Below are 27,814 nucleotides of genomic sequence, written 5' to 3' on the forward strand. Positions count from 1 at the left end.
TTTGGTAATCTTTACAAAGACTTTTGACTTCACTGATTTTCTCTATTATTTTTCTATTCTCTCTGCTCTAATCTTTTTTTCCTTCCTTCTCAAGTTTTAATTTGCTCTTCTTTTTCTAGTTTTTGAAGGTGGTAAGTTAACTTAGTGATCTATTTCTTTATTAATAAAGGATTTAAAGCCATAAATTTCCTTCTAAGCACTGCTTTCACTGCATCCCACCATGTCAGCAAAGTTTCATACCAAACTTTGTTCATTTTAAGTTATTTTCTAATTTATTTTGTGATTTCCTCTTTGACCCACTGACTACTTTAGAATGTTTAATTTGAACATATAAATGAATTTCTCAAATTTTCTCTGCCATTGATTTCTAATTTCATTCCATTACAGATAGAGAATATACTGTGTATGACTTCAGTCTTGTTAAGTCTATTGAGATTGGTTTTGTGGTTGAACATATGGTCCATCTGGAGAATGGTACATGTATACTTGTGAGTAATGTGTATTCTGATATTGGTTTAGAGTGTTCTATAAACATCTGCTAGATCCAGTTGATACATAGTGTTGTCTAAGTATTTTATTTCCTTGCTGATCTTCCTAGTTGTTCTAACAACTTTTGATTATGGAATACTGAAGTAACTATTATTGTTGAGCTGTGTATTTCTCCCTTCAGGTATGTTAGTCCTTGGTTTATGTTTTGGGGTACTGTTGTGGATGCATGCTTTAATTAGTTATACCCTTTTGATGGATTGATCATATAATATGCTTCTTTGTTTCATAAAAATTTTTGTCCTAAGGTCTATTTTGTCTGCTTTTAGGAAAGCCAGTTCAGCTTTCTTTTGGTTACTGTTTGTATGGAGTATCTTTTTCTACTCATTTTCTTTCAATCTATGTCTCTGAATCTAAGGTAAGTCACTTGTAGGCAGAATATAGTTAGTTCATGCTTTTAAAATCCAATCTGTTAATGTATGCCTTTTAACTGTTGAGCTTAATCCATTTACATTTAACGTAATCACTGATAAGACTTCTGCCGTTTTACTATTTTTCTATTTTGTCTTCTTTTTTGTCCTTCAGTTCTTCCATTACTGCCTTTCTCCAATGTTAAACAGATTATATTTTAGTGCATTATATTGATTCCCCTCTTCTTTCTTTACCCATATATTTTGAAGTAGTTTCGTAGTGGTTTCCAGGAATTATTATATTCATCTATAACAATCTAAATTCAAATTAATGTCAACTGAATTTCAATAGTATAAAAACCTTTGCTCTTATATAACTCCACCCTTCTATTATTAACATATTACACATTTACACACTGCAAAGCAGGCAGCATAGTTACTGCTTTATGCAGTTGTCTTTATGTAAATTTGACATATACATATATTCACATACCATATAATTATCCAAAGGGTACAATAACTGGTTCACAGTATCAATATAGTTGTGCATTCAATACCACAATCGATTTTTGAACATTTCATTACTCCAAAAAATAAAAATAAAATAAAAAGAACATGCAAAATATCTGATATTCCTTACCCCCGCCCATTATTTATTTTTTGTCTTTATCTTTTTTTACTCATCTGTCCATACCATGGATGAAGGGAATGCCAGCCACATGGCTTCACAATCACACGGTCACACTGTAAAAGCTATATAGTTATATGATCATCTTCAAGAATCCAGGTTATGGTAATCCATCCATTCAACAGTTTCAGTTATTTCCTTCTACCTATCTTAATACACTAAAATCTAAAGATGGATCTCTATATAATGCATAAGAATAGTCTCCAGAATGACCTCTAGACTCTGTCTGAAATCTCTCAGTCACGGAAACTTTGTTCCATTTCTCTTCCACCTTTTGGTCAAGAAGGCTTTTACAATCCCATGCTGCCGGGTCCAGGCTCATCCCCAGGAATCATGTCCGACATTGCCAGGAAGGTTTACACTCCTGGTAGTCATGTCCCACACAAGGGGGAGGGCAATGAGTTCACCTGCAGAGTTGGCTTAGACAGAGAGGCCATATTAGGCATAGTTATAAGTAGGCTTAGCTTCTCCTTTGCAGGAATAAGTTTCCTAAGGGCAAGCCTCAAGATCAAGGGCTCAGCCTATTAAATCATAGTCCTCAACGATTGCAGGAATATCAGGAATCCCCCAGGTGGGGAAGTTTAATATTTCCACACTTTCCCCCAGTCCCTCAAGAGGGCTTATGCAGGTGTCTTTTAAATCAGATAAGAAAAAAAGGGTAACGAATTATATTGTCTTTTATATTTATCTATGTCGATGACACTTGGGTTGCATCCACCTTTTGGCTATTGTGAATGATGCTACTATGAATACTGGTGAACAAATATCTGTTTGTGTCCCTGCTTTCAATTCTATTGGTTATATAATTAGGATTGTGAGGTCATATGGTAATTTTATTTTCAATTTTTGGAGAACCACCAACCTAATTTCCACAGTGGTTGCACCCTTCTACAGTACTATCAGCACTTATTTTATTTTTTTAATAATAGCCATTCTAGTGGGTATGAAGTGGTATCACATTGTGGTTTTGATTTGTATTTCCCTGATCACCAATAGTGTTGAGCATCTTTACATGTGCTTATTGGCTAGATGTTTATCTACTTTAGAGAGATGTTTATTCAAATCCTTTGTCCATTTTTAAATTGGAATATTTGTCTTTTTACTATTAAGTTTAAAGAACTTAATAAATTAAATGAGTGTGTGCATACCAATGACCGAATGTAAGAACATTAGAAGTACCTTCAATCACCCTGTATTTCCCTTCTGAGGGATAATATTAAATTATGTTAATTATTCCTTAATTCCCTAATAGCTTTACCATATACACATATATCCATACTAATGTACAGTTTTGTTTTACTCTTCATAAAAACTTTCAATAAATTGAATCATATATATTATTTTGTTTTATTGTTATATTGGTTTTGAAAATCATTTATTTTTCCACTGCGATCTTCTATTATGTGGATACATCTCAAGATAAATGAACAACTATTAATCAAGATACACAGGTTATGCTGAGGAAATAAACAATCCCTAAGGGGAGGCTAAAGAAACGAACATTGAGTTTTCAAGATCAAGTCTTACGGAATGTCAACTTTAGAACTTATGAATGGTAAAAAGTTCTCGGGAGGAAGTAAGAAAGGGCGTGGGCCACTAGGGCAGAAGGAAAACAAGGAGAAAGGTGTCACGGAAGGTGGAGAGGATAGTATCTCAAACAGAAGTGTGGAGTGCTATTTGACATTTCAAACAAATTAAGGATAGAGAAGGATCCAGCGGATTTGACAACACAGAAGGCTAGTGTGGATCTCATCAATATGAATTTTGTGTAGTGGTGAGAGGCTGAGGCTAAACTAGGATACTGAGAGAGAAAGAGAGACAAGGCAGTAGAGACAGTACATAATAATGAAAGGAAGCAGAGAAATGGAGCTGCCAGGAACTGGAAGGTGAAGCATTCTTAAAAATATCGACATTAAACCACTGTTCAGAATAATCCAGAGGGCAGAGTTATTTCATATTTTTTTCTATTTTTTTTATTTTGAAATACTTTCAAACTTACAGGACAATTACAAAAATAATACAAACCCCACCCAGAAGTCCAACAGGACCTAATATCCTCAGATATCCAATTCTACAATTTAACATTGTCCTATACTGCTGTATCATTCTATCCATCCGTCTACTATTTATCAATTTGTTTTCTGAACACTTGTGTGTAGGTTGTATATCACACTCCTTCAACAATCAGCACTCCCATGTTTATTTCCTAAGATCAAGATATTCACTTAAATATCCAATTCAAGTGTAGTTATCAATTTCAAGAATTTTTAACTTTGATATAAAGCTTATAGTCTAGACTCTATTTTTTTCACGTCCCAATAATGTCCTTTTGAAACTTCTCTCTTTGTTAGATAGTATCCAGAATCATGTATTGTCTTTTTCTCTTCAGTTGCTCATTCTTTTTTCCCCCCAATTGTGGGACCATAAGTTTAACATAAACTTTCCCATTCTAACCCCTCCCAAGAATATCATTCAGTGGGATTAATCACATTCACTAGGGTGCAATCACCAAGCTCCCCTACCAGAACTTTTCCTTCAACTCAAACAGAAACTCTATACCAACTATGCATTCACTCCCCACTCCCCGTTCCAGCTCCTTGCAACATCTACTCCAATTTCTGTCTCTATGAGCTTGCAAATTCTCTGGTATTTTACTTGTAGCTACCATGGGGCTTAAATGCAACATTTTGAATCTGTAACAATCTGGTTTATTCTGATACCAAACTAAACAGTCCACACAAGCCAAGTTCCTATACCTCTCTACCCCCGTCCTTTATTTATGTAGTTCTTGTCACATACTACATGTTTATGCACTGAGTCCAAAACCACTTACTACATTTTATGCATTTGCCTTTTAGATCCTGTAGAGAGTAAAAGGTGGCATTACAAATAAAAAATACAATAGTACTGACATTTAAATTTACCCCCATTGTTGAAATCTTGTTCATGTGGCTTCAATCTATTGTCTATTTTTCTCTCCTTTCAACCTACAGAACTTTCTTTAGTATCTCATGTAGGGCTGATCTAGCTCATGAATTCCCTCAGCTTTTCTTTACCTGGAAGTCTTCACCTCTTCCACATTTCTTTGAAAGGCAGTTTTTCCAGACATAGAAATCTTGGTTGTCATTTTTTAGCTTCCAGCACTTTAAATATGTCATTCCAATGCCCTCTTAACTGTAATTTCCAATAAGAAATCAGTATTTTATCTTATTGAAGCTTCCTTGTACGTAGTATGTTTCTCTCTTGCAGCTTTCAGAACTCTTGATCTTTGGCATTCAACAGTCAACTTGGGATTTCCCTGTTTTGAGATCATTGAGCATTTCAGATGTGTATATTCTTGTCATTTGTGAAATTTGGGAAGCTTCCAATCATTATTTCTTTGAGGGTTCTCTCTGCCCCTCTTTTTTTTTTCTTTCTGGAACTCCCAGCGTATGTATGCTTGATGGTGTCCCACAGGTTCCTCAGGCTCTGTTTCATTTTCTTTTTTCTTTCTGCTCCTCAGGTTGTATGATTTCAATTACCTTATCTTCAAGTTCACTGATTCTTTCTTCTGCTAGTTACAATCTGCTGACTGTTGACATCTCTAGGGAATTTAAAATTTGTTACTCTAGTCTTCAGCTGTGTTGTTCCTTTTCATAATTTCCAATTATTGAAATTCTGAGTTTATCTATTGTTTTCCTGACCTCCTTTAATTCTTTGTCTATGTTTTCCTTTAGCTCTTCGACGATAATTAGGACTTACAGAAAAACTTTTTGTCTGGGATGCTCCAGGTCTGATCTTCCTCACAGATGGTTTCTAATGCCTTTTTCCTTTGCCTGGGCCATCGCTTCCTGCTTCTCTGTATATTGCCATCTTTTGTTTAAACGTGGACTTTTTTGTTATTTTAGCATGTTGTTGCTAGAATTTAGACTCTGAGGCTTCTGTTAACTTAGGCTTGTATACAGCTAGTGTTATGACAGAGCTTTCCTTGAATGCCAGGGAAGGAAGTGGGGAAGGAGGAAGGGAAAATACCTTTCTTCGTCTTTGCAAATAGAGCTGTGAGTGCTTACTTCAGGGCTTATACATGCAATGAGTTTAGAGAGTAGCTCCAGGCCAAAGCATAGCAGCCTCCCTGGTATTTTCTGCTCATGCATCTTGTCTTGGGCATGTGTGGTCCCACAAATCCCACTTACATGGATATGAATACCCCCTCCTCCCTAGGAAACAGTTTTCCTAGTCTGGGATCCTCCACTGTGTATCCTGCAATAAGCAATCCCTTGCTCCAGGCAGCACAACTTGTCTGTTTGCCCACAGCATTCTGTTCAAGAGCTCCATGAGTGACCTTCTGCACATAGGGCAGGTTCTGGGACAGAGCCTAGACAGATTGTACCAGACATCCACGTTCCCAGTATGTGCATGAGGTTTACCATGCTCCCTCCTGAACCAGGACAAGGACCTGTGCTGAAAGCACAGGCAGCTCCATACTGAATTGGTGAGGCATTGGGGAAGACTCAGCCAGGGCACTGTGAGTGACCTTGCTCTTCATTCAGCGTTCATCCTACTACTGCAGTCCTTCACCTGTTTCCTGGAACACTGAGAAAGATGCTTCTGCCTATTCTTGCTGGCTGTTCACATCTTAAGTTGGATGGATCGAGCTTTGAAACACCTGACTCCACCCTCTAGGTTGTGGTGAGAGGGCAGAGGTTGTTGATTAAAATGAAGTAACTCAGAGAAAAATCTCTAAGGACGTGAGAGATAAAGGGATCCTGAGTACAAAGGAATGGGTCAGCCATCACAGGAGGAACTTCATCTCAAACACCAGAGGAGAAAAGATGCAGGGAGGAAAACAAGCCTGGAAGCTTCTATTTCTCAATGAATTATGAAGGTCACTTATAGTAAGGAGGAGTGGAACGGACAAAGGTAAGTTTAACAAAGAAACAGAGAACTGCAGAGCAAAACTGACTGCTCACTTCAAGAACGTGATTATGAAGTTAAGGTAAAGCCAACTGGTCCACGTATGTGATTTTTCCCAGCTAACATCCACCTGCTCAAGTATAGGAACACAGAAAGAAAAAAGATGGTTTAACCAGAGGAGAGTACTGCCAAACAAATACCTTTTCTCTATGAAGACCAGGGGCTTGCATGCATAAGGTTATACTTATGCCAAGTCAAAGCAGTTTAAAATGCAAACTATAAAGTACACAGCATCTCTAAGCATTATGCTGCTGTCGTACCACTTCCAAAGTCCTTTGAACTAAGTTCTCAAGATCATGCTGTCAGCACATTCTGCCAGCCATCCGTCCACAGGTCACCTCAGCTGGGTCCTGGGTTGTACTGTACTTCCTTCTGTATTTGCACATTTTCTAAAAACACTTTGATGAAATACACAAAAATCCTGCAATGATCACTGCTCTGAAAATTGTTTAATATTTTATTCAAGAAAACCATGAAAAAAGCAAAATTCATTTCTTCTTGAAAGTAAAGGAATTCATTAATGATCTCAATTAAATTATATAAGTTTAAGCTTTTGATTTATATTACACTTTATATTCTTTTATATATCACACATTTTCACTGAAGGGAAAAGACTGAAAATAAGACTTATACTAAAACAGATGAGATATTCTTGTTCCAAAAGAACTGTATTAATATAAGCAATTATAAACTGAAGAGAGATAAATGGCCATGTTCTCTGAATACTAATTTATGTTACATATCATACAATTTATTATAAATGCTAATTTTACATTCCTACTTTTCAAAATATTAAGAATTTATACACTTTCTTCCTTCAGTGTCAGTTTTCTCACTTAAAATTTAGGGACTTACTACCTTTTTTTATAGATTAAGCAAAAAATGAAGACAAATTGTTCCAGCAATCTACAATAAAGGAGAGTCACTAATGACACAGAGTTCTTACGGGAGTTCTAACATAGAGCCCCAGGAGCTTTATGGGAGAGGCCACCCATGCACCTGTGGTTGCTCCTCCCCAATTCTTTCCAAATGTTAAAATGGAGTTCATCGCATCTTTGGTCTGTGCTTGACTGGGTTTAGGATCCACGCTATATGGCAAACACCTATCTTTAAACACTATAGTGACACACAACTCAGGATGCTCACCCCAAGAGGCAGGGAGCACCCAAGATTCCCTAAGAGATCCAAGCTACACCTTGAGGCCAGTCCATGGATACCAGAGGGACCCGCTCTATTCAAAGGACTTCTCTCGTTTTTTTTTTTTTCACATGGGCAGGCACCAGGAAATGAACCCGGGTCCTGTGGCATGGCAGGCAAGCATTCTTGCCTCCTGAGCCACCATGGCTCACCCTCTCCCTCGTTTTTACTCTTGGCTGAGTATATACCGAAAATTACATAAAAATGTGTGTAGTTAACTATGTTCTACGTACTAAATAAAACAGAAGGCGATTCACAGCCATGTCCATCAGCCGCACAATCTGTTATCTTTATCTCTTCTCACAACCCTTTTAGGGCAGTTATTTTAGGGGTAGAGACAAAGGACCGGTTCAAAAAAAGTAACTACATGTGCCAACTCACATTATTAAGAAAGCAAAGAAATCTTCAGGTAATGAGACATTTTATTGGGTCATATCCTGAACACTACTAATTCTTATGTTTACACAAATTTTATTTGCCATTAATTTATAACTAGTCTAGTAAAAAATCCTTCAAATATCCTTTGTATTGCCTTTCCCACACAGAAATGTTCCAGAACAGAGAGGAAACTGCCGTGTTCTGGCTCCAATACAAGAGCCACACAAACTGGGGCCACACGTGTCACTTACTCACGTTACTGTGACCAAACTTCTTAGGATAAAAAGAGAACACTCGCTATCAGACTTCAAAGCACAGACTGAGAAACAGGAAGACAGTCAGTATGACAGGGACAATGCACTCCGCCAGCACAGGTGAGTTGGGCATTCAGGAGAGCAGCGCCTGCACCTGCTGTGGCCATCGATGCAGGATGCTCTCCGGGTCACGGTACTCATTGACGGGGTTCGTCACAGCAGCGTACACCTCACCATAGGCTCTGCAGACCAACTCTGTAGACTGTTTTATGATCTGCTCCCTATTGACAAACAAACAACATGTTAGCACGTGACTGGAAAACGCTCACTAATAATTTTAAGAAAGCTAATGTTTGAATCAACATATTTCATTTTCATAAGTATCACACATACTACTTAAACATCACTGCACAACTATGCAAGTTATTTGTCTTGGTTTGGGATAAAAACATTTGTATGTTTATTGATCTATGTATTACATTCTTTTTAGTAGGTCTTTTGTTCATGGATAAAATTTCCTTAGGGCTAGAGCACTGCCTGCCATAGAGTGGAATGCTAACCTAGAAACAGAAACTGTGACCCACCAACAAGGTATGCATCTTGCAAAAGCAACTGAGCACACATTAACCTTAAAGAAAGACGCTTATAAGTATTCAAATTTATCAACACATCTTTTCCAATAAACTTACAATAAACTGTCCTTTCACCAACAATTCCTTCACTAACAAGCACATCTCCAAATCCCTCTTTATCTATTTATTTATAAATAATCAGGCTAATATAGCATGACATTTGCCTACAACAAATCATAGCATACTCACAAATATACAGTTCTACAAAAGCACATGAAAGAGAATAAAAGAAATAGTCTTGCAAATATTTCAAAGATTATCCAGTTAGAAAAACAGTGTTAGGGCTGCTGCTCTTACACAAACTCTCCAAGTTATCTTGGCATTTACTCCCCACATCAACCCTCAGTTGCTCCAACTATTCATGTACCACTGGACCTAGTGATGAAACACTAGTTTTTATTTCTTCTAAAAATACATGAGAAAACTGCCTCTCAAGCTTTACCAACAAGGCCACCTTTCTGTTCATGGCACCAGCCCCACACTGCCCCATTTGCTCAGGCCCTTGCAAAGCCAGCCTGGAAAACACTAAAAACACTCCAGCTGATCTTCCCACTTTCGCCTTCAATTCATCACAAACACTGCTGTTGGCAGGTTTCTCTACCTCACAAAGGGTCTTTGAGGACTCTCACTGGCTTCTTTTAGTCTCAGAGAAGTCAGCCCCCCTTAATCTATCATTTAAAAATGCTTTCTATTTCACTACTCCAATGCAACTCTAGTTCTCTCCATCCTGCTTGGGCTGACCATAGGTCCCCCTCTGGTCTCTCTCCTCCACTTCTCTAGAATGACTTTCACATCCATTTATAACTGCTCTTAAGTCTCAGCAAAAATGCTCTCTCAACTTCAATATACCACTCTCATCAACAGATAGAACATCTAGACAGAGAAAACTAGGCTCAAAAATTTAAAAAGACTGAAATTATACAAAGTATCTTTGACCACCATGGAATGAAAACGGAAATCACTAATAGGCAGATAACTGGAAAATCCACAAATACACGACTGAGTGTGTTTTTTAACTCCCATCGGGTCAAAGAATATATCACAAGGGAAATCAGTAAATAGCTTGAGATAAATGAAAACAAGAATACAAGATTTTAAAACTTATGGAATGCAGCCAAGGCAGTACAGAGAAGGAATACTAAAGCCCCAAATACTTGTTTATATCAAAAAGAAAAAAGAGCTAACACCAATATCAAACTGCAAAACCTGGAGGAACTAAAAGAAGAACAGCAAAACTGCCCCAAAGAAAACACAAGGAAAGAAATAACAAAGAATAGAGCAGCAATAAATGAAATAGAGAATAAAGAAACAATAGAATTAGCAAAAACAAAAGTTGGCTCTCTATGAAAAGATCAATAAAATAGACAAACCTTTAGCTAGAATGACAACGGAAAAAGAACACAAATAACTAAAGTCAGAAATGAAAAAAGGGGCATACAATACTTTGCCAGATAAAGATACCAAAAGACAATAAAATTACAGTCCAATATCTGTTATGACTATTTTTTGAATGAAAACTACTCAAAAAAATACTAGCAAACTGATTCCAACAACACACTTCAGAATTAAACACCATGATCAAGTGGGATTTATCACAGGTATGGAAGAGTGGTTTGACATAAAGACAATCAACTGAGGTAATGCATGACCTTAACAAACTGAAGAGAAAAACAACATGATCATCTCAATTGACACAGAAAAGGCGTTGTTCTAGTTTGCTAGCTGCCAGAATGCAACACACCAGAGACGGATTGGCTTTTAATAAAAGGGGATTTATTTTGTTGGTTCTTCAGAGGAAAGGCAGCTAACTTTCCACTGAGGTTCTTTCTTACATGGGAAGGCACAGGATGGTCTCTGCTGGTCTTCTCTCCAGGCCCCTGGGTTCCAACAACTTTCCCCGGGGTGACTTCTTTCTGCATCTCCAAAGGCCTGGGCTGAGCTGCAAGTGCTGAGATGAGGAATGCCGAGCTGCTTAGCTGTGCTATGTTGCAATCTCTCATTTAAGCATCAGCCAATTAAGTCAAACGTCACTCATTGAAGCAGACACACCTCCTAGCTGACTGCAGATGTAACTGGCAACAGATGAGGTTCATGTACCATTGGCTTATGTCCCCAGCAACAAGACTAGGTATGCTCACCTGGCCAAGTTGACAACTGAATCTAACACAGGCATCCAGCATCCTTTCTTGACAAAAACACTTAACACCATACTCAATGCGGAAGGACCGAAAACTTTCCCTCTACGACCTGGAAAAAGACAAGGATGCCCACCGTCTCCACTGTTATTCAATATCATACTGGAAGTTTTAGCCAGAGCATTAGGCAAGGAAAAGAAATAAAAGACATCCAAATTAGAAAGGAAGAAGAAAAACTTTGTTTGCAGACGAAATATCTCACATAGAAAGTGCCCAAAAATCTACAACAAAGCTACTAGAATTAATAAACAAACATGGCAAAGTGGCAGGGAGCAAGATCAACATGCAAAAATCAGCAGTGTTTTTATATACCAGAAATGAACAATCTAAGGTGGAAATTTCAAAAATCAAATTTCAAGAATCAAATATCTAGGAATAAATTTAAACAAGGATGTAAAGACCTATATGCAGAAAACTATAAAACACTAAAAAAAATCAAGTAAGCTTTAAATGCATGGAAGGATATTCTGTGTTCATGGATTGGAAGACTAAATATTGTTTAACAAGGCAATTCCATTTAAAGTGATTTACAAATTCAACACAATTTCAATCAAACTTGCAACAAGATTCTTTGACGAAACGGAAAAGCCAATCATCAGATTCACATGGAAGGGGCATGTGAAGGTACTTCAGTGGTAGAATTCCCACCTGCCATGCAGGAGACCTGGGTTTGATTCCTGGCCCATGCACTCCCCCCCAAAACAAACAACAAACAAAAAAACAAGCAAACAAATGAAAAACAAAAATTAAAATGCAACAAATGGTACAATAAGGGGATACGGAAAAAAAAATGAAATGGGAACCCCGCCATACAGCATACAAAAAAAAAAAATCACATGGAAAGGTAAAGGGCCTTGAATAGGTTAAAAACATCTGAAAAAGAGGAATGAAGTTGGGGGAATTGCACTTTCTGACTTTATAACTTATTACAAAGCCACAGTGATCAAGGCAGCATGGTATAGCACAAGAATAGACCGTACAGACCACTGGAATTGAATTAAGAGTTCAGAAATAGACCCTCTCAGCTACTGTCAACTGATTTTTGACAATGATGCCACGTCCACTCGATTGGAAAGAATAGTCTTTTCAACAAATGGTGCTGGATGAACTGGTTATCTACATGCAAAACAATGAAAGGGGACCCCTATCACATAGCATATACAAATATCAACCCAAAATGGACTAGAATTAAATATCAGAACCAAGACTATAAAACTCCTACAACACATTTCCGGGATCTTATGTCAGATAATGATTTCTTCGATCTTACACCAAAAGCACAAGCAGTAAAAAGAAAAAATAAATGGGACTTCATCAAAATTAGTGGTGCTAGGTGGGCCTTCCGACAGTTTAGTAAGCTCCCAATACAATTCTTAAAAGCTACAATCATAACTCTCATACAAATAAAGAATGAACACACGTCAAAAACTTAATAATTCATTCATGAAGAAACTGACAAAATGGTAATGACAGATCACCAAACGTTTTGAGGAATTTGGTATTTACAAGCATTTAAAAAGGCATGTTATAATAAAATCTTCAGGTTAGATGCAAAGCTGGCTAGCATCCTATAAGCAAGGAGAACCATAACCTCTACCAGATAGAATCTACAAGTTAACAAGTAACTATGCACAGTTTGGGACCTTTAATAGTAAATACAGATTCAAACAAAGGTGTATTTCCCTAAACACAGAAGTTAAATAACTGCTGGGAGCCCTATTAAACAAGGCTCCAGAACATGTCTGAAAGGACACGTTCTCCCAGATACTTCTGGCTTATTTCCAAGTTTTGGAAAATTTTCCTTAATATCTCTTAGATACCTTAGAAAATAGCTTTATCCCACCTTATCATATATCAAGCAAAATTATCATGCATTAAAAATAGCATGCAGAAAATCATATAGAAAAAAATTGGAGATCAGCTTATTTACAGCATTTTATGAAAAGGCAACATTTTTCAATTACTCATGCATCAGAACAATAAACAGTGGGAAATGCAACCTGTCCAGTTAAAAATGCCAAAGTGTCATAACAACCTATTAATTTAAAAAATCCTAATAAAGATGAATGCATAACTAAATGGAGATGATATCCTTATTTTAAAATGTGTTCATAGAAGTTAACTATTTTAAATAAATATTTAAAGTAATGTGCTGTGATAAGCAATAAACTGCTTACTTCCAGAAAATCACTGAGCTTGTCCTTAATCAGTTCTTTAGAATTTTGGTTGCCATAACAACATGACACAACTTTTATCATTACCATAAACCCAGCATTTCTAAAAATAGTCATTTCAACATTCAGGTTCTGTGATCACTAAAACTGAGCTTTATTATAGCACCACAGTTAAGAGTGCAATCAAATGTGCCACAGAAGAAAAAAGGTGTTAAAAGTTTAAGCTTGAAAATCTAGGAAGATAATAATATGCTTATGAATAACAGATTGGTTGAACAACTCGCATTTGGCTTATCTTAAAGATAATATAATATAAACATCAGAAATGCCACAACCGTGAGGCCACCATCTGGCCCAGGTCAGCCTTCCATGTCACAGGGCACTGGCGAGGACCCCCAGACAAGCGAGTGGAAGTGAGCACATCTTAGGTCACACGTCAATGAAAATGTTTCTAAGGTTTTATCATTAAGCATATTTGCTGTAGATTTTCTTTCTAGTTCTACTTTATGAAATTCTGTTGTTAAATCAAGAACAAGTACTAAGTATTTTCAAATATTTTTCAGAATGTTCCAAGACGGTCACATGGCATTTTTAACTGGTCTAATGTAATGAGTTACAGAAAAGGTTTTTCTTTGCCTCCTCTGGCCACAGTGTACTGTTCTTTTAGGGAAACGGCATGTTTGATTTGTTTTTATTAAGGGTTTTTTTGTTTTTTTTTTAAACCAAAAAAATAGAATAAGATATTTTCTTATTTCTATATTTTTTTCCAGTTCGACAAAAGAGACATGTTATCCCAAAATAATTAAAGGTGCGTTTCACTTATTTCTATGCTCCAAAGCACTTTACATAACTATTCCTTAAAGATCTGTTCAAATTTGACAGTACTTTTGATGGTAGTGCTTTTTGGGAACTATGTCTTCTATACCGCTACGAATATTGGTCTACTGAGATTCTCTGAATCTTGAACAGATTATGAAAAAAATCTGAACTGTTCATGAGTAGAAACATACTGAGGGAAAAAGAGATGGAATTTGCCTTAGTCCTATATGTGGGGTCAGAGAGAAAGAAAAATATATACCAAGGTTTTTAGAAGAATGAAGTTGCCCTTAACTGAAATGCAAATAAAAGTGAGGAGAATGTTTGGAGAGCTGGGAGCAAAAATTCAATTTTAGACATGAAGCTTGAGATAACTGTATCACATACACAAACTCAAAATGAGTTTGGACAAATATTGTATGACCTCACTTTATATGAAATTCCCCAAAGAAGTAAATACACAGCAACAGAAGGTAAGGGTTAAGGGCAGTGCAGAGGGGAATTTTTGCTTGATGGGTACTAATATACGATCTCTTCATATATTTCACCTGCCATTTGCATTTCCTCTCTGCACTGGCCAAACATACAGTGCCCATTTTTCTATTCTTTCTTACTGATTTGTAGGATCTTTTTATATATTAAGGATAACACATTAAGGATAACTTGTCTGATACATATTTTGCAAATATTTTTCCACCTTGTTTATATGTCAACTTTGTTTAAATTGTTTATCTGTATAAAAATTTAAAATGTCATATAGTCAAATATGCCAATTTTTTCTTTTATGGTGTTTGGGCTTCTCGCTATCCTTTAAAAACTCATTTAAATTTTCCTACAACATATAATGAAAAAACTAATGGTATACTTTATATTTAGTGAGGTACCAAACAACTGAATATTTAAGTATTAAATATTGAAAGATGTAGTTAAATTAAAAAAAAAAAGAACAGCACTGTAGGTATTTGGTTGAAAAATTAAGTAATTTAAGAAACAATACCCAAACTGTAGTAGTTTCTTTTATGATCTATGAGGTCCTTAGAATTCCAGTTTTCAGAAAGAATTAAGACCTTTATAAGAACAGTCTATTTTAGGGGAAAAAAATATAAAAGTCATAAACAACTGAACTCGATGCTCTCAGCACTAGGCATATTGGGGAACTTCCCTGAGTCCACCTCTGAGGGACACTGGCCTCTCCTGTTCTTGCTGATCCTAAGGGAAACCAAATTCCTAGCACACTGGGCCAATACCACCTCCTGCTCTGCCTGCCCCCTAGTCCTATCCTACTGATTGAAAGAAACAACCTCTTTTTAAAAAAGTTGAGGAGTGTCCTTCCAGTTTGACAGCTTTCTTTCTTTCTTGCACTATCGTGACTTAAATCTTTGGTCACGTCCAATTTTCCCACAAGAATCCAAACTCATAATGACAAAATAGTTGTCTTTTAAACCTTAACCCTCAGTGCCTAGTACACAGAAAGCACTTTATACAAAACTGGTTAAATTGGGAAGAAAAAAATAATCTCCTTTTAGACAATTTTGTCAATATGTTTAAAATCAAGGAAGTCAGATTACATGATTTCTTAGTTTCTCCTAATAATAATATTCTAATATTTAACATATGGTCCTTTGTTCCAGATACAACCCTGATAAATAAATGACACAGAACAATTTTAAAATTTACCTACAGAAATTATTAGGCCCAAAATAGTCCATAAACTATTTTATTTGCATTGTATAATGAGTATCTTATTGCTCTTCTTTCTTCCATGACATATCAGAATTCTGACAAATTTGCTAGCATAAGAATACTTGGTATTATGGCTCCATAGGGTAAACAGCATCAAGGTTAGTTTTTTTAAAATACTGTATTAATCAGAGGGTTTGGACCTGTACTCAGGGAGAGTGCAGTCAGATCTCTGTGGTGCCCACCCTGTGCCTCAGACAGGAAGAGAGGAGCTGCAGAGCCTGCACTTTTTGGAAGCCACTTCTGACAGGGCACAGCACTTCTCAGGGCTGCTGAAGCAGAAAAAAGGGGGAGAACTACAGCTACTAAAGGGCAAATTTCCTATTCTTGAAAATATTTTCCCCCCAGAAAATTTACCTGGTATTTAAAAATATGTGAACTTTTACCAACACTTGGAACAGAAAATACTCACTTCACGGTGGCACTTAGAAGGAAGTTTAGCTGAGGCATTAATAGGTTGTCTGGGGCTGACAGATAACGATCAAACTGAACCTAAATGAAACAGAGAAATGCAAAATATGAAGCACATTTACCTGCTGACATATCACCAACATTACCATCTCTTACAAGGTTAAATCTTAGTGGGAGGAAAGAACATATTTTCAACAACTGTTTTTTTGTGTTTAAATGAGTTTTCTTGGATATCCTACCTAAAACTCTCTAAAACTGTCAACTTTTTAATATAGTCAGTATTAGCTACACCTTCTTTTAAAACCCCAAGTCCAAACCATTCATTTAATACTCCTCACAAAGCTTTCAAGTAATATTAACCAGAAGTGGAGTCACAGGTTTTAAGTCTACCTTACTTTCTTGCAACGCTGGATTTGTTCATTCTTGCAACTATTATTTATTGAGTACCTATCTTTTGAAACGGATTGTCGTAGGCAATGGGCATATAATGGTGAGCAAGAGAATTACAAAGTTAGCTTCTTAAGCTTATGGACTACGAAGAGATGTATTAAACAAATAAAAATATAAACAAAAGTGGTGTTAAATGCATGAAAGAGAAAACATAAAGAAATTATAAAAGCATAAAAAGGGGGACAGGACCTGCTAGTGAACTTAGCAAAGGCATCTCACACGAAAGGGTGGCTGAGGAGGGGTCTCAGAGGAGCAGGTGTGACTGGCAGAGGGGATGTGTTTTCACAGATGAAGATGCTACAGTGGGAAACAGGAAGGTCAGAGACGCAGTGACCAGTACGTGTAGGCTTGCGTGCTTTTGTAAGGAGTTTAGGTCATGTCATGAAAGCATAAGGAACCACTGCAGTTAAGTGGGGGAGGAACATGGTTTAAGTTTTAGGGACAGGGACAAGGACGCCAACGAGGTGGCAAACGCGGCACCTTGGACTATGGAGGCAATAAAACAAGATGCAGGTGGGAATGTGGAAAAGTCAGAAAGTGAAATCATCATGCACAGATGAAGGGACTGACACCCAAATTCTGGATCTGTACAAAATCAATGCATGGCATTACTGGAATACACTTCTTAATATTCAAATTTTTTTAGGACAAATCACAGATGTTCAAATGAAATTTCAGTTTTTAAAAATGGTGTCTAATTTGAACACAAGGGAAAGTGCTACTTCAGCGGATGTGATGGCACAACTCAGAGCAGAGAAACGGAGAAAACACACATTTACTGAGTCTAAGGACTGGTTAAACAAGAGAGCAAAATAGAAAGAGGGCACAAATAAAGAGAAAAAAAAGTCAAGATGATTAATAACAGATTAGGAACAGACAGGGTTTTAAAGTCGACACAAAATGGGAAGAGAAAAGAAAGATGAAACAGAGATGGGGAAGGAGGAAGAAGATGATAAACAAGAACAAAGTCTTATATGTTTTTAAAATTTTTATTGATGCTTTATTTACCATTTTAAGTGCACATCTTGGTAAGCTTTGACAGACATGCATTATGTGGCCACCATGTACTAAAGACAGGTTTTCCCAGCACCCCAGGACACCCCCGTGGGCCCTGCGGGCCTCTCTGGCACTACTGCTCCAGATCTCTGAGAGCACATACAGGGAATCACATGATACAGAGGATTCTGTGTCGGCTCATTACATTTAGCACAATGTTATACATGTCGGGGTCACTCCTTTTATTCTGAGAATGTTCCACTGCATGGTCTACTCACCAGTGAAGGGCGTTTTAATTTCTTTAGTCTTTGGCTCATATGCTAGCACATGCATTCATGTACTGGCCTGTATGTGGACATATGTTTCCACTAGGGATTACATACAGACTGTAAAGCATGATTACTGAGTTGAATGTGAACACATAACTTTAGAGGGAACGGTGTTCAGTGTCACCAAGTCTAGGGGTGTGGGAGGGGGTGGCAAAGCCACGTCACTTCTCCCATGGGGTTGCCTAAAGGCTCACAGTCCCTGCTGGCTGATACAACTGGTTATGGGTGCCCTAAAGGCTTGAAATCAACTCTGCTGGCTGACACCCAGCTGCTCACAGTGCCAGGAGCCTTCTGACTCAAGGGGCACACAAACCACAGGAAAGGAGACACAATATATTAAGTAAACTCCAGTCCTCAGTTTCACAGACTGTTTTCACTTTGGTTTGCTGGTCTTCTAAGGTGCGACTGAGTGGACTTATGTAAAAGTAGCACAGTTTCCTGAAAAGGCTAAGGACTTTGGAGTTGGGAAAACCTGGGTATGAATCCCAGTCCTTCTATGTACCCCATCTGAAGCACCAGAGCAGTTTTTCGTTTTTGTTTTTCCCTAAACAGATTTACTGACATATAATTTATACCATGAAATCCATATATTCAAAATATACAATCCAAAGATTTTTGTGATATTCATAGTTGTGCAACCATCACCACAAATTTAATGTAGAGCATTTCGTAACCCCAAAAAGAAACCTTGCAACTATTAGCAGTCACTCTGCATGTATTCCTCCCCATATGCCAAGGCAAACATTAATCTACTTGGATTTGCCTACTACAGATATATCACATAAATGGAATCACACAATATGTGGTCTTTTGCAACCAGCTTCTTTCACTGAACCATGTTTTTGGGGGTCATTCAAGTTGTAGCACGCAGTGGTATTTCATTCCCTTTTACTGCCAAATAACATTCCATTTTATGGACAGACCACATCTTCTTAATCCATTAATTGACTAAAGGACATTCTGGTTATTTCCCCATTTCTGCAATTATATACAAGTTTTGATGTGGATATATGCTTCCATTTCATTTGGCTAGGAGTGAAACCGCAGGGCCAGAGCATAACTCTGCTTACCATTTCTGGTAAGCGCCAACCTGCCATTTACAGCTGCTGCAGCATTTTACATTCCCACCAGCAATATACGAAGACTACAATTCTGCCACATCATCTCCAACACTTGGTTTTCTCTCTTTCTGATCATAGCCATGCTAGTGACTGTGAAGTGACATCTACTAAATTTATTTTAACATTTGTTCCCCTATTATTTACTTATTTTTAATCCATATGTTTTACTCATCTGTCCATAAGGCAGATAAAAAGAAGCATCAGACACAAGGTTTTCACAATCACACAGTCACACTGCAAAAGCTGTATCATTATATAATCATCTTCAAGAAACATGGTTACTGGAACACAGCTCTACAGTTTCAGGCAGTTCCCTCCAGCCTCTCTGTTATGCCTTAACTAAAAAGGTGATATCTACTTAATGCGTAAGAATAACCTCCAGGATAACCTCTCAACTCTGTTTGCAATCTCTCAGCCACTGACACTTTATTTTGTCTCATTTCTCTCTTCCCCCTTTCAGTTGAGAAGGTTTTCTCAATCTCTTGGTGCTGAGTCCCAGCTCATTCTAGGATTTCTGTGCCACATTGTCAGGAAAGTCCACACCCCTGGGAGTCATGTCCCACATACAGAGGGGGAGGGCAGTGAGTTTGCTTGTCATGTTGGCTGAGAGAGAGGTTAGGTCTAATTTTTAAGTAGGCTTATCTGGGCTAGTTTTTAAACCTCTCAGTTTTTTCATTGATAAAGCAGGAAAAGTATCCTCAAACTCATTGGGAGCTGTGGGGATTAAATGGTTAGTGATGAAATGTGCCTAAACTACTTAGGACAGGGTAGACGACTAACAAAGGTTGAGTCCATTCCCCTGTCCTCTTAATATCATTTACTAATAGAAATGATATTCTACTTAAATTGGATATTGGCTGTTTTAAAAAATTGACCAGGGTTCAATACCCTGCAACAATGCTAATCCTTAAACTCCAAAATGTTTGCAGTTGAATGATGTGCCAGTTTGAATCTGTTGTGAACCCCAGAAAAGCCAAGTTCTTTAATCCTCATTCAGTATTGCTGGGCAGGAACTTTTTGATTATCCATGGAGATGTGACCCACCCAATTGTCAGTGGTAATTTGATCAGATGGTTTCCATGGAGATGTGTCTCCACCCAATTCAAGGTAGGGTTACTTACTGGAGCTCTTTAAGAGGGAACCATTTCGGAAAAAGCTTTAGAGCCATAAGAGCCAACCCAGACAGAGACCTTCGGAAATGAAGAAGGAAAACACCCCCAGGGGAGGTTCATGAAACAAGAAGAAGGAAAACACCCCCAGGGGAGGTTCATGAAACAAGAAGTCTGAGAGAAACCTAGCAGACATTGCCAAGTGCCCTTTCAGCTGCGACAGAAACCTTGAATTTCACTGGCCTTTCTTGAGTGAAGGTAACGTTTTGTTGGTGCCTTAATTTGGACATCATTTCAATCTTAGGACTATAAACTTGCAACTTAATAAAGTCCCCTTTTTAAAAGCCATGCTGTTTCTGGTATATCACATTCCGGCAGCTTGCAAACTAGAACAAATGGTGTTCAGAATTATTTAGGGTTTGAAGGGAAGAGTAAAAGTACTTTTCCCCAGGATCCCTGAATAAATTTAGCTCTGTGAGATAAGAGATAGTTAAGCTCTGCCATGGAAAGTGCCATCCTAGAGGACTCTTCATCAGTCAAGCCACCATGGCAAGCTCTACCTGTGAACGAGGAGCACACTCGGGACAGGCAGTGCAGTGTGGTGAGTAAAGTTTCTCAGTGTGGTTAGAGTTGGCACAAGAAGCACTAAGGATGCTCCATAATGCTCAAGTGCGCTGCAGGGGTGCTCACCACTATCAGCGCTATCAGAGCGTTGCCAAAGGGACTGATTGCCCTTGCGAGCTGGAGGCCAGTGGCAGAGGAGTCGCTGAACCAAGCGGTGTGTATGCACAGCATGTGCTAGTGGCAGATACCTGTTAGAAAGGGAGCTCATGCAGAAAGAGTTCTTGAAAGGTTTTCCCTTGAAAACAAGGTAGTAAATTGGAGGTTCAATGGTTCCCACATTCAAGATAACTGCCACTTCAAGACTGGAATCTAACCTCAGTCACCACGTCAGGAAGCAGTCAAGAACTATAAACCAAAGATCACGGAAATAAGTGTCTCCTAATGTGTAACTTAACTTCTTCATGTTTGTTATTCCTCTTTACCCATGAGGGCAAAACTTTGAAAATGAAGAAGGCTTCTGAATTTATCTTGGGGAGCAGCAAGATAGGAGCTTTCTCTTGGGGTATGAAAGCTCCCAAACTCTTAAGTTTTAGAGGGGGGGCGGAATAGAGTGGTTGGTGTAAATTTTTAAATGGAAAGGAAAAATGGGGCTTTTAACAAAGAAGAAAAAAAGAAAAACATAATCTTGGCACTTAAACTGAAAGGCCCAAGTGGGGCCCAATAGCAATTTTCAAAGTCTTTAAACATCAAAAAGTGTTAGATGCATCATTAGAAGTAAAAGAGGTAAATGAGCAACAAATAAACCTGAGCTAATGACACCCTCAATTTTTTACAATAAACACCTGTTTTTATAACCAAGAGTAAATCCACCTCCGGTATCTACACAGCATTGCCAATGCCCAGCTAACAGGTTCTGCAAACACACACCCATATATCTGCTTGTATGCTCTGATTTCTTAAAGCTACTAACAAGCTTAGATTTTTAAACTTTTCCTGTCAAATAACTGAATGTGCTTATGGGAACACAGGTAGGACTGTGCATTTACTAAGTGTTCTTAGGTGAGTCTGTGTCCTAATGTGTAGCCATCTTTCAACCTGCATTGTTGTTTCTGAAATGTGACTTAGATGAAGGAGAGTGGTCATGTTTTCAAGGTGACAGGAACCACATCACGACACGCCAGCTCCCAGCAGGGAAGTGCGTGACAGGAGATCAATAAATGTAACTGGATAAACAGAGGAAGGGCAAGACCATGAGGGAATATGGGCAATTCTTAGAGCATAAGTCTTGGCCCCACCTCCTCAGTTACAGAAACGCGTACCTGTTTGGTCATCAATTTGGGGCCCAATGAAAATTCTGGGTATCAGGAGATAAGTATTATCACACATGACAAAACTATCTCACACAAAGAGTAATAGCAATGTACCCAAGAAACCCAAACTGAATGCTTCTTATGCACCTACCATTGCAGCCTTCAGAGCCACAGAATCCAGGTTGGGCAAATGAGCCAAAGGGCCCTGAAAAAAGAGCAAGAAACAAAATGCACAAGAGGTGATACACAGTTCAGGTCACTTATGCAGTATGGTCCATTAGTGATTGGAAACCCACTTGGCTTATTTCTTCATCTCTTAACTTGGACAAGAGAAAGGACTATGACTTGATTGTTTTTTTTTGTTTGTTTTTTTTAATGACCAGCAGGAAGGCAATATATATATATAATACTTGCTAGAGGAAGGAAGAGGTAAAGACCTTTATTCACAATGGAAACATTCTGACACCAGTTTGACTCACCAGCAAGAAAAAAAAAGCAACAAGGCAGTTAGTAAAAGAAGATATGGAGTCTTGAAGAGTTTCACTTTAACTTTAGAAAGGCAGAGTAGGTTTCCACCGGTAGAAATTTGCTTAATACTACTGCAAAAGGAAAAATCTTCTAAGGTTCCCACCACTCCTTTATCTGTGTCTACTAGAGCTTCATAATTTAACAAGATCCTATGACGAGCCCAGAAGTGATTACCTTTCCCAAATAACAGAACACAATTTACTACATCAAAAGAGGATGAATGCTGCTTATAAGATAACCTATTCATGAGATTAAATGGTAGCAATAGAGGACTCTGAAAAATTCACCAGTGTAACTATTCTTTACATGTTTTACAATGCTAGTGTTGGTATATCTCCATTCCTAAAAGGCTACCTGCAGTAAGAACAGGTAGTATTTCTGTTCTGGCACTCTACTATACTTCAGGTAGGCATCCAGAAACAAGAAATTCATTAACTCTTGTAATATTCAGAACAACCCTATGACTCAGATGCTACTGGACCACCAGCCCACTAACAAGGATACAGAGACAAAGTCACCTTCCCAGCCTCATAGAGGGATCAGTAGTAGGGCTGAGGTCGCAGTGCAAAGTCTGGATCTAGAGCCCACATGCTAAGCCGACCATTTTCTACCGAGGAACACCCCTGTGCTTACCTGTTCAGGTCTATGCTGCTGTACAGTGTTATAGATGTAACTCAAGCCTGCTCTAGTTAAAATGTAAGACGCCTGCTCATTGATAAGTGTGTCCAAATGTGCTTCAATCTAAAATAGAACACAATAGAAAGAAAGCATTTTAAAAGAGGAAAAGAACTGGTGAGTGGAGAGGGAGATTACCCTGGATTTGTTCTCTGGCGTGACACAGACTATGTGGCAAAAGGGCTACTTACGTAACAAAGGCTTTTTCCTCTTTCAAGGAAAAAGTCATCCAGAAAGGGACAGGAAGTCTTACTTTAAAGGATAACTAATGAGGATTTCCCACTAGCCAAAAAAAATTGGGTTGCTTTTCAGCTCTTAAAAGCTGGTAATAACCTTCCCCCAAGTGGGACATGACATTCAGGGGTGAAAGTCTCTCTGACATCGCGGGACATGACTGCCGGGGATGAGTCTGGCCTGGGCACCATGGATTGCAATACTTTCCTGACCAAAAGGAGGAAAAAGAAGCATAATAAAATCAGGCATCAGTGGCTAAGAGAGCTCAAATAGAGTCAAGGGGCTAACTGAAGGCTATTCTTATGCAAGCTTCAGTTAAACGGTGCTGATGCCATAGTCTGCTAAACCCTAACTAGGATCACTTCTGTTAACTCTTAAGAACACCTAGGGCTTGAACAGAGACTCTATGAGAACAGAGACTCTACAAAAGGTTCATGTACTAAGTTCGCTTTCCTGGAACCTATCATTTCCAGAGGGATCTTAGGCCAGATGAATCCTGAAATACAGAGGGACTACCTCTCCAAGACTATCAACTAATTATATCCCCCCTTTCCTTCAGTGTCTACACCCTTTCTCAACACAAAAAAGTCAGAATGGGCATTGCCCAAAGATCCCTATAGACTGGGAGAAGGATCAAAGGAGAAGGAGGAGGCATAACAGAGAAAGCAGGATTTAACAGACAAGTATGGCTGCTGAATAATCACTGTAGTGGTATTTCTTCTAGCCTCCAGTGTTTTAGAACAGCTAAAAGGAAGTATCTGAAATAGTGGAATGCTAACCCATAACAAACTCTGAAATCTGTTCTGCAACTACTTGTTGAAGGATACTTTGAAAATTATTGTTTTCTTTCTTTTATTTGTATATATGCTATATTTCACAACAAAACGTTTTTTTAAAAAGTTGGTAAAAAGTAGAAAACAAGTAAAAAACACTAGCAGCAAAAGCAGTATTAAAGAAAATACCTAAGAAGAATATGGGGGAGACAAGGGCCTAATGCTCCTAACATCCTCGCCCCTCTAGGACTGAACAAGTAGCACAGGCCACGTGGCTACATGGGAAGAAACCCACCGGGCTGAGGAGGAAGCAGGCCTATTATAACCGGGGAAAGTTAGGTCCAGAGGAGCAGTGGCTAAGGCTCCAGATACAGGTCCTGCCTACAGAGAGCTGGCTAGCAGGTGAGAATAGCCTGTGCTTACCTGCTCAATGACACCTTTGGGGAAGCCACCAGATGCTAATGAGGCAAAGCCACAGAAGGGGCCCACCCGGAGGGACTGAAGCACCCTCTGGTGGGAGGACGCCCACCCAACTTCTGTTTGCCAGCACAGTGCCAAGCCTAGAGGCCATCCTTCCATTCCTCAGCAGGAAAGTGGCCAGCATGGACAGCCGCTCATACTGCCAACCACCATACCTGTCACTGTGACAATGCTTGCTGGAGCTCGAGAACTCCAGTGGCTGAACCCCGCCTCTCTCATAAAAAGAATTCCAACTGATGCAGAAATTTTAGTAATCTAAGAGGAAACCAATCTGCATAATAAAAAACAAGCATATTTTTCTGAAGCAACACGACTGAAGATCAGCAGTTCTCTAATATTTTTTCAAGGTATTGCCCAAGGAAGTAAAATTCTAGCCTATAAAGAACTCACTGGAAATCAAAGAAAAACAAGCAAACATGAACATTTATTGAAAGAGAAAAGTGAGGAGTTTCTGTAAGCAACCAAATAAATGGTCTGAAAGAAAAATATTAGCAGTAAATGTTACAGAAGTAGATTTATATGAAGAGACTTAGAAATAAATTAGAGGACTGATACAAGAGATATAATGGGCTCAGGACAGCAGCTTCAAAATAAAAAACATTCAAGTGACTCGCCTTGGCCGGGGACATCAGCAAGCAGAATGAGCATGCAGGCTAGATTGGGCGTGTCCTCTCACAAGAGCCACTCAAGGTGACTGTCAGGGGAGGCTGGAGAGAGGGGACCTGAGCATCTGGAGGTAGAATGACTGGAAATATCACATGGAATAACAAAGATCTGGCTAAGGATATTTCTAGAGAGAATGCTGACAGGCACGTGGAAAAGCCAGCTGACACATCCAATTAGGGCTGGGGTGGGGTTAATAAGCAAGGAAATAGAGAACTTAAACAGACAGACTCAATTTAACATACATAGAAAGAACTCTGTACCCTGCAGAAAAAAAGACTACAGAACAGTTCAGAAATGTAAATAATTGGTGATAAAACAAATTAAAAAGCACATGATAAATGTGAACATCTTGAGAAGAGACTTAGACAAACAGCAGAGTGTTTAGGATTGAACTAGAGATAAATACAGCAAAATTCAAGAAATTTAAAAAAAAATAATTTTATTAGTTCCTTGGAAAACAAAAAAGTTGTGCAAGAAAAGATTATACTTCATTTCATGGCTCAGACATCAACAGTTTTACAATAGTCATTAATTTAAAACAATATCAGTGTAATTATAAATTGCAATGAAACTATATTGGGAGGATGGAAAGGATAAATATACAAGTTTCTGGGGAATGAGAAGTGAGTGGAAGGTGAGAGAGGAAGTAGAAAAAGAACTATGTGAGGCATGCAACTAGGTGAATGGACCTTAAGGATAATAAGGTTCCTTACTGTTAGTGAATAAAATGTCAGAAACAAAAAGACAAATATTATCACGCCTCATTCATATGGACTAACTATAATATACAAACTCAGAGAACTGAAGTTGAGAGCATGTTATCAGGTTGGGGTCTTTTGTAAAGGTTCCTAGATTGCAAGCTTGTACAGCAGTCACATATATTTAGGAATTGTAACTGATACTTCTAAATTCTGAGATACCGAACTATTGGTATATAAAACCTGGTCACATAAATACTTCTTTTCAGAGTCAGTGCACTGAAGCTACATAAGTCAGCATTAATCCATTCAGCAAATGTTAAAAAAGCTGAAAAAGTAGTAAGACTTCATGTAGAGATATGAATGAAGCTGATATGGATAGGACGAAGGTAAAATCAGAATGCTGGGTAAAGGATGATATGACCCAAATTTTCAAACTTCAATCTCTGTGTGAGACCAAAGGGAGAGATATTTATTTGGGGGAAAATTTATATTTTGGGTAGCACATTACCTAATTTAACCTGTATGGTCAGTTTACTTGAACACCGTAATTATAAGTAATTTTGAATAGGGAGTGATATACTGTTGGTTTGTATAAATTAGTGTGATGCCCTAACATATCCCAGAGCAATGTGGGCAGAGAATAAAAAAGCATTTGTAAAGTCCGGATGGGGAAGTGGGGAGCAAGGAGGAAATATGGGGAATTTGGAATACTCTTGCAAGCAGTGGGGACAACCAATTCAACAGGCTGGGCCCTCAACCTTGGGGCTCACCCCTGTGAAGCTTATTGCTGCAAGGGAAAGGCTAAGCCTACTTAGAACTATGCGTAAGAGTCACTCCAAGAGAACCTCTTTTGTTGCTCAGATATGACTTCTCTCTCTAAACCAACTCAGGGAGGTGAACTCACTTGCCTTCCCCTCTATGAGGAACATGACTCCCAGGGGTATAAATCTCCCTGGCAACGTGGGACCCAACCTCTGGGGATGAGCCAGGACCCAGCATCACGGGAATGAGAAAACCTTCTTGACCAAAAAAGGGAAGGGCAAAATGAGACAAAATAAAGTCTCAGTGGCTGAGAGATTTCAAACAGGGTCGAGAGGTTATCCTGGAAGTTATTCTTACGCATTATATAGCTATCTCTTCGTAGTTTATGGTGCATTAGGATGGCTAGAGGAAAGTACATGAAACTGTTGAACTATGTTCCAGTTACCGTGATTCTTGAAGAAGATTACTATAAAGACACAACTTTCACAAAGTGACTATGTGATTGTGACAACCTTGTGTCTATGCTCCTTTTACCCAGGGTATGGGCAGATGAGTAAAAATAAATAAATATAGGGAGAGATAAATGCTAAAAATTGAATAAACTGAAATACTGTGGGTCAATGAGAGGGAGAGGTAAGGGATATGGGGTGTCTGAATTCTTTTTTCTTTTTCTTTTCTTTTTTTGGAGTGATGCAAATGTTCTAAAAATGATCATGGTGAAGAATATACAACTATGATGATACTGTGAGCCACTGATGGCATGATATGGTTGGACTGTATGT

General features: G+C 38.3%; 1 protein-coding gene across 2 annotated transcripts in view; it reads right to left on the minus strand.

Moving 5' to 3' along the window:
- Positions 1 to 7,015: 7,015 nt before the first annotated feature.
- Positions 7,016 to 27,814, minus strand: part of COG6 (component of oligomeric golgi complex 6) — an 84,758-nt gene continuing 63,959 nt past the window's right edge. Inside the window, exons 16-19 of one of the 2 annotated variants that reach the window (XM_077158030.1) lie at positions 23,375 to 23,482; positions 22,365 to 22,418; positions 16,336 to 16,415; positions 7,020 to 8,647 (exon numbers count right to left, since the gene is read on the minus strand). In XM_077158030.1, coding sequence (XP_077014145.1) covers positions 8,500 to 8,647; positions 16,336 to 16,415; positions 22,365 to 22,418; positions 23,375 to 23,482 — 390 coding nt within the window. In that variant the 3' untranslated portion in view covers positions 7,020 to 8,499. Of the gene's footprint in view, positions 8,648 to 16,335; positions 16,416 to 22,364; positions 22,419 to 23,374; positions 23,483 to 27,814 lie in introns of both variants that reach the window. The other variant, XM_077158031.1, reaches the window with a different exon arrangement.

The sequence above is a fragment of the Tamandua tetradactyla genome, chromosome 4 (genome assembly GCF_023851605.1).
Source record: "Tamandua tetradactyla isolate mTamTet1 chromosome 4, mTamTet1.pri, whole genome shotgun sequence".
NCBI lineage: Eukaryota > Metazoa > Chordata > Mammalia > Pilosa > Myrmecophagidae > Tamandua > Tamandua tetradactyla.